At 38.0% G+C, this 7,698-nt stretch overlaps 1 protein-coding gene across 3 annotated transcripts in view; it reads right to left on the bottom strand.

Annotated features, from left to right (window-relative positions):
• Nucleotides 1–7,698, bottom strand: part of LOC107703512 (rho GTPase-activating protein 32-like) — a 75,304-nt gene that overhangs the window by 50,374 nt on the left and 17,232 nt on the right. For all 3 annotated transcript variants that reach the window (XM_016506143.1, XM_016506145.1, XM_016506146.1), the window contains exons 2-4: nt 4,828–4,936; nt 1,010–1,101; nt 782–866 (exon numbers count right to left, since the gene is read on the bottom strand). In XM_016506143.1, the coding sequence (XP_016361629.1) occupies nt 782–866; nt 1,010–1,101; nt 4,828–4,936 (286 nt within the window). The remainder of the gene's footprint in view (nt 1–781; nt 867–1,009; nt 1,102–4,827; nt 4,937–7,698) is intronic.

Raw genomic sequence — 7,698 nt, 5'->3', positions numbered from 1 at the left:
TATTTGTAGCAATAGCCAAAAATACATTGTATGGGTCAAAATTATTGATTTTTCTTTTATGCCAAAAATCATTAGGATATTAAGTAAAGATCATGTCCCATTAAGACATTTTGTAAATTTCCTACTGTAAATATATAAAAACTTAATTTTTGATTAGTAATATGCATTGCTAAGAACTTCATTTGGACAACTTTAAAGGCGATTTTCTCAATATTTAGATTTTTTGCACCCTCAGATTCCAGATTTTCAAATAGTTGTATCTCAGTCAAATATTGTACTATCCTTACAAACCATACATCAAGGGAAAGCTTATTTATTCAGCTTTCAGATGATGTATAAATCTCAATTTCGAAAAATTGACCCTTATGACTGGTTTTGTGGTCCAGGGTCACATATAATGATGCATCACGATTGAATCATGACATATGTATTGAGATGTGTGCTGTATTGTGAAGTAGTTGGTGATACCCAGCTCCAGCAGAGGAAATAGTCATCTGCAAGAGTGCTACTGCTGCTATAGTGATATTAAATCATGTTGATCCTCATTTTTCAATCCCTCTGAGCCTTGCATTAGAGACGCGCTACTGTCCCTTTCCCAGCTGTGGCACTTTGGCATTATCTGCACACCCCTGACATTTCATTGCACAAACACACATGCACATCAGAATTTAATCTCTCTTGTGCCTCATTTTCAATGCTGTCCTTTTCAAGTCCGGTCACTGAGGTCCACTCTGTAATTGAAGCATTGAAGTCCACTGTTATTAAGGGCTTAAGATCTTACCTGTATCGTCCCAAAGTCAACGTTTTCATAGTGGAAATGGGCACATTCGGCTAACTTTGGAAAATGTCCCTTGGTGAATGAGAGCCTGAAAAGATCACAGGACAATATTCAATATTCAGTTCAAAATTCAGCTATTATAAACATGAGGGCTAGTCAGTGATTGACTGCTTGCTAATATGGAAAAAAGAAGCCTTTGTGACTTTGGCTGTGTGAATTTTTGACACTTACTTTTTGACGTTCTTCACCTTCATGCTGGCAGTACTGCTGCAAGAGCGCATGAGAGGCTCAGAGCTCAGCTCTGGAATTTCAGCACTCCGTGCCTGAAAGAAAAATACACATGCTCCTTTTCAATGCATGATTGGGACATGACAGTCTATGTCCCTGGCCACATTCCAATAGCCCATCCTCACCAAATGGCACCGTTATGGCCTGTTCACACCAGGGCCAATGTGACAAAACAACACAAAAGTACTGCATTAAAGATGTACAAGGTATTTTTGCTCCACAATAGGGTTGTGACGGTGAGGAAATTTTCCCACCGGTTAATCGACGTGTGACAACACCGGTAATACCGGTATCACCGCAGGGGCGTTCTCTCTTTTCCTCACTTTTAAATAGCTTGTAAAAGCGGTGTGCGCATTTTACTTTCACTTTCAAATAGTGACAATTCGGAGTAAAGCAATTGTTCGTTTGAATTTCCCAAAATCACCTTAGATAAACGGCAAAAGTCAACAGGCTTTTCAAAATCCAAAATATTGCCAAACAGGCGCTTTTGCATTTCGTTTCGAAACTAAATCATCCGCCATCGTCTTGCCTGTCTCACCTCACCTCACTCTTCTTGTCAGTCAGCTCGACTCACTCTCCTCACTGGAGAAACGAAATCTGATCTGTGATGCAACTGTTGTTCAACTGCATTGAGCAGCCGCGTTCAGTTTTTAATTGTAGTGTCTGTTCTTTTACTGAACTAAATGATTTTTATTACTATAAAAAATCAAAGCTACAGTGGGGGTCGGTGACGCGGTGGGCAAGTGATGTAACCGGTGTTGCGGCTTAACACCGGTATCACCGTTAGCACCGTCTATCGCGGCAAGCCTACTCCAAAACTATTACCAGTTTGATATAGAGTTTTCGTCATTCAATAAAAAAAATACTCGGATAAAAACAAGACAGATCATAGTTTCCAACTCGGAGAAAAAAAACTACTATGAGAATAAGTTTAGAAATCATAAATAGTCACAACTGTAAGATAAAGTTGCAATTATGAGAAATAAATTTGCAATTGTGAGGTACAATATCATTGTGAGCAGGGTGTGCGATATATATATAGTATACAATAATATCGTAATTGTTGTTTCAAAATGCCTTGAAAGCTCATGCAGCAAAATTGTTTCTAATTATCATTATTGATAAAATACTGGCATATCATTTTTGTCAATAATATTACACAACCCCAATTGTGAAACCAAATCACAATAAAAAAAAATGTAATCATAGATTATACATAATGTTGTTTTAAATATTTTGTGAATAATGAATTTTGTGTAAAACAAAAGTTTAATTGTAATTTTGTGTGCATCTCATTTGCTACAACTAAACTGTCCATCAACTACTGTGCTCGTTAGATATCAGTATCGCCACTGAAACAAATAGTGTTCGACCACTAATTTTTTTAATTCAGACTTTATGTGAATAGCCTTTTACAATACCATCAAGTATACTTATGCATTACATTAAAGTGATAAAGCACTTGAATATAGTTTTTAACAGGACATTTAACAGGACAGTCTCCTCCCATCTCTACACAAATCTTTGTGCAAATAAGAACTAAAGAGACAAATCTCTCTCATATACAAAGCCATTTTTAAAGTTAACAGCACAGTATAATGAGAATATTGTAGGCAACATAAAACAAGTCTGCTGAGTAATGGAAGGAGAGAGAAAGCTACAACAGGGTCAAAGACAGGTTAAACGGATATGCCAAAAAGCTGAGAGACCCTGAACTCTGGTTTTAGAAAGGCTAAGCTTGTGCCCTGCCTCTAAAACATTTGACAGCTGGTATGCTTTATAAAACTCTGTTGCCAGTCTCTTCAATGCCTAGCCAAACGAGAGACACGCAGTCATCTGGCAAGGCCAAACAAAACATGCCAGTGATTCGAAAGGTCCATGAAATATGAATAATGCTTTGAAAGTGCGGCTCTTAGCTGCCAGACATGGGCTTATTAAAAGTCTCTTGACCATGCAGCCTTCAAATGAGCATGCGGCTGAACAGACCAGCTTCTGCTGGTATAAAACATGGTGTGAAAACTCAACTGGGTCCGATCCAAATCTGGTTCCATTTCGTTATTCGTAACAGCCAGTCTGTTGATCATCACAGTCTCACTTCACTATAAGTGACAGTGAAACTAGGTCACAACAGTGACAAGACGACAGCCACTGGAGCTTGATGACCTTGACTGTACAATTAACGAGTTCAATTAATACCCTGGTACACAATAGTATAAAATCAAGCCAAAGAGCATTAAATTAATTTGTCATATGAGTGAGCTGATACATTGTAATTCCCTTGATATATCCTCGCTAATCTGTTTGTGCTCAAAACAACATCAGCCAACAGTCAGGTTGCCATGGAGAAAGGTTCTTTTTTTTTTATCAGCACCACTGAATGCAAGCATGTCAGTGCTGGTGAAATAATCATGAATTGAAACTAATTCAGTATTGAACAAAGGCTGGGGAAAGCATGTTATAGATGATGTAGATCTTCAGAGCAGCTTAATACGATCATCTATTACTACACCGGCTCTCTGGAACACTCCGTTTTGATAGGTCAATCAGGGGACTTCTGCAATCAAATCAAATGTGTCTCTGCTCATTATTGCAAAACAATGCAAAGTCATATTGTAGTCAGCTGCTTCATGTCGGGGTGTATTTTGCAGTAATGAATAACTGACTGCATTACATCTTACCTATTTGATAGCAAAAAGCCATGGCTGAACACTAAATCAAGAACCATTATGTGGTATAAAAATATAACTACCTAGCAAATAAGTATGAAATTATGACTCTATGCTATAATCTTATTGGTATACTATCGTTCAAAAGTTTGGGGGTCAGCAAATATTTTTTCTTTTAAAAAAAATCTAAATTTTATTTAGCATTTCATTTTATTAATACATCAAACTGATTGTTTTATAAGTGAATATTGTTCTTTTGAACTTTCTAATTATCAAAGTGAAAAGTATCACAGTTTCCACAAAAATATGAACCAACATAACTGTTTGCAACATTAATAATGTGAAATGCTTCCTGAGCATCAAACCAGCATATTGGAATGATTTCTGAAGGATCATGTGACTCTGAAGAATGGAGTAATGGCTACTGACAAATTCAGCTTTGCCATCACAGTAATAAATTACATTTCAAAATAAATTCATATAGAAAATTATTTCAATTGTAGTAATATTTCACAATATTACTGAATTTTAGATCAAACAAATGCAGCCTTGGTGAGCATAAGAGACTTCAAAAAGCATTAAAAAAAAGCTTTTGAATGGTAGTGTATATTTGATTCTTCTTTTTCTGCAAATATTTTAGATTTATTGCTTTAACTGGAGTCGCCCAAGCTTCCAGTGCTCCATTATATGTTTTCTGTATATATACACCATAAATATAAATCTGAAGTCCCTCAAGGTCATTTTTGCTAGTCAGTAAATTAATCTGCTTTTCGTAGGATAATGACCAGATCTGCATTATCCCTCTGCAGGCATCTGACAAGAGCATGTTCCCACAGACAGGTTATAATGGCCAACAGTCTACAGCAGCAATATGGGTCTTATGTAAAAGAATCAGGGACCCACAAAAAAAATAACTGAATTATCCTTCAGAAACGACAGTTGTGATATTGTCTCTATCGAACAGCAAGCAGTCGATCTTTCATTTTCACAGCTTGAGGGTGTGATATCTGCTGTCTTCACGACTGGCTTTGTAAATGTATGGTGTGGGAGGGAGTCGCTGAATTTGTGCGAGACTGCGAGAACTTGGCTCCTCACCATTGCGCTGATGGTTTCCTCCCAGTCAGGTCGCTCTCGGGGGTGGATGCTCCTGGCAAGCTCGGGAACGATATCGTCTTCTTCCGGGTGCCGTCCAGGCCTCAGGCCCCTGAGGGGAGGGGATGGGATATATATAGAGAGGGAGAGAAGGGAGGCAGGGTCAGTCTGATAGCCTGTGAAATATATGGATATAGCCTGCTTTGCGGCTGCCTTTGAGAATTACGACAGAGGAGCTGAGTGGAATAGGCAGTGTGACAGCAAAAATGACACGTCCTCAATGTAAGGCGGTGAATTAGAACATCCCATCCTTCACAGAGGTGTTAATGGCAGCATCGTTTCAATTAGGCAAGATGTCACTAATCACAGTGACATGAAAGGGAAAAATTATTATCCAGCATGCACAGCAGGGAATAAAAGCAAGATCCCTACAGCAGCATGTAGGGATATCTGCCAATTTAAGGGGGGAATCTGCAGTTTTCTTTGGAAAAGCCTGCAGTCTAGAAAAGTTGATCTTAATAATATGGTCTTTAATGGGTGATATGAAAGAAAGCTTAGATATTATTTCCTTCCAACCCTGCTGAATGAGAGGATGGGAGAAACAAAGTGGCAGTCTGGCTCGTCTCACATGGGCAAAATGACAAGCCACCACTGATCAGAGATAAAAAGTGCAGTGCGGTCAGTGATACTGTTACACTTTCCAAAGTGGGGGATGTTCTGACAGAACAGATAATTGTTTCCATAAAAAAGAATGGAACGAATTACATAAAAGTTACATGATATGGATTAAACCAATTTGGATGACCTGGAAAATGGCTTTGAATGTTTATTTATCTGCTTTGAGCAGAGACTCTCACGTTGGAGCATAATGTGTGACCCGGCAGCTTACAACACAACGGTACATCCAGCAAATGTCACTAACTTTGAGAGCGAGTCTGTATTTTACTTTATATGTTGCCATTCTGCAATAAACAAGAACTTGACACCACCACACAAATATGTGCTAAATTAATGACACGGTTTGGGTCCTTGTAAGACCTTTAATTATGCTGATGATTTATGGAGCACAGTAAAAATGGTTCTCGCCATAAGGGATGTGCCAGGGAAGGCGCACTTAAGATGATTTGATGAGCAACAGCAATATATAGACATGAATGTTATTTTAAATTATTCTTGTTAATCTGATATTGATTCAAAATCTGACAAAATGATCTTGAAGATGGCCAGAAATTAACAACAAAGAACAGTCCTAGCACAAGGACACTGGACTACAATGCAAAAAAAAAAACAGTTTTTGTCTTGTTTTCAAATTGAACAATATCTAAACATCCTTAAGACAAGATCAATTCACTTGAGAAGCAAAACTACAAGACTTATATTCTACACACAGAATATATATTAAATTAAGTTTACTTTTCTTACGCCATTGGCCAACAGTTTTTCTTAAGCATAAACAACACTAAATTCTGGCAGATTCCTGTTTAAAAGAAGAAAAATAATTGCCAATGGGGTGAGAAAAATAAACTTAATTCAAGACATATCTGAAAAAAAGTCAATACTATACATAATTTCACTGTGCAAATTGATCCTGCTTAGTGACTGTTTAGATACAGTATTGTTACTGAAAATAAAGAGTAAGTGATTTTGTGCAGTGTATGCTACAAAACAGGATTCATCCAGGTCTCTGAGGTACACCTATATCTCCTCCCCTCTCTTGCTGTCAGTTTCAGGCTCACATGAACACTGAACCAACATTTCAAAGCAGAATAGAAGAGGCTGGGTTATCCATATGTTGCTGACACCAAAATGTCATCTCCTCCATGCAGTTCTGACACAGCAGAGTTTGCATCCATAATTACCAGGATGGAGGATGTCCAGAAAGCAACAGCGTGCTGCATTATGACACTGTGCCAGGACTCTTCGTTGATCCAGGTGCAACCAACTGCAGTGCTTAATCAATAACACGATTAATCACATTTACTTGAACTACAATGCACAGCAGCCACGGGCCTTGTGTGTATTTTGGTTAGTGAATCATTCATGGAACAAAAGTGCTCAATGAGGCATGGCGTGATGGAGCAGGAGATTCCATCAAGTACATGTGAAGATAAGCAGGGTTTTCTGGGGTGAGGTTAGCGATATGCTAAAACAATAATGACAGGCCCAAACAGAATCTGCACCCGCAGAACTTCACAGTAAGCTCTGAAGATTTCCGCAGAAATCTGAAGATTTCTGGCCATTCAGAAATTACTACAAATCCACCACCCATGCTTTTAGCTGCAGATACGAGCATTGTAGTGTCAGGTACTGACAATATGACACATTATACTATGATTGGGAGCTCCAGACAAAAAAATAAATAAATATATGACTAGGAAGCCATTGGCTCCTAAAATGAACAATTAGAAGCCAAATGACTTCAGCTGACTACTTACAGATATGCTCGATAAAGAGGGTTGTTCAAAACGTTAAAAAAAGTTCAATTAGTAATACTACCTATTGGACCTCACATGCATAACCACCAATAATAATTTTTGTTTAATATTTTTTAATTTTTACAAATTTTTTTTTGTTAATAATTAAATTGTTTAACAGCATTAGTATGAACAAAATGAGTCTGAGAACTCAGTAATGGTTCTGAACCATGCACCGATTGAGTCTGATTCAACAGAGATAATTGGGATGTTTCTTGGGTCAAGATGGAGTGGTTGCCATTGTGTTATGTCGCAACACCCTCATCATATCCCAATGGAAGTCATTAACTCCTGGAGGCCAGTGGAGGTCACGCCAGGCTTTCATAAATCACGAAAGCACCTCTATTCTGAGTAAGCATATCATTAAAGGGATAGTTCACCCAAAAATGAAAATTCTGTC

The sequence above is a fragment of the Sinocyclocheilus anshuiensis genome, unplaced genomic scaffold, assembly GCF_001515605.1.
Source record: "Sinocyclocheilus anshuiensis isolate Anshui unplaced genomic scaffold, SAMN03320099.WGS_v1.1 scaffold330, whole genome shotgun sequence".
Classification (NCBI taxonomy): domain Eukaryota; kingdom Metazoa; phylum Chordata; class Actinopteri; order Cypriniformes; family Cyprinidae; genus Sinocyclocheilus; species Sinocyclocheilus anshuiensis.
The sequence above is the reverse complement of the archived record's forward strand: the minus strand, read 5'-3'. Positions and strand labels throughout refer to the sequence as shown.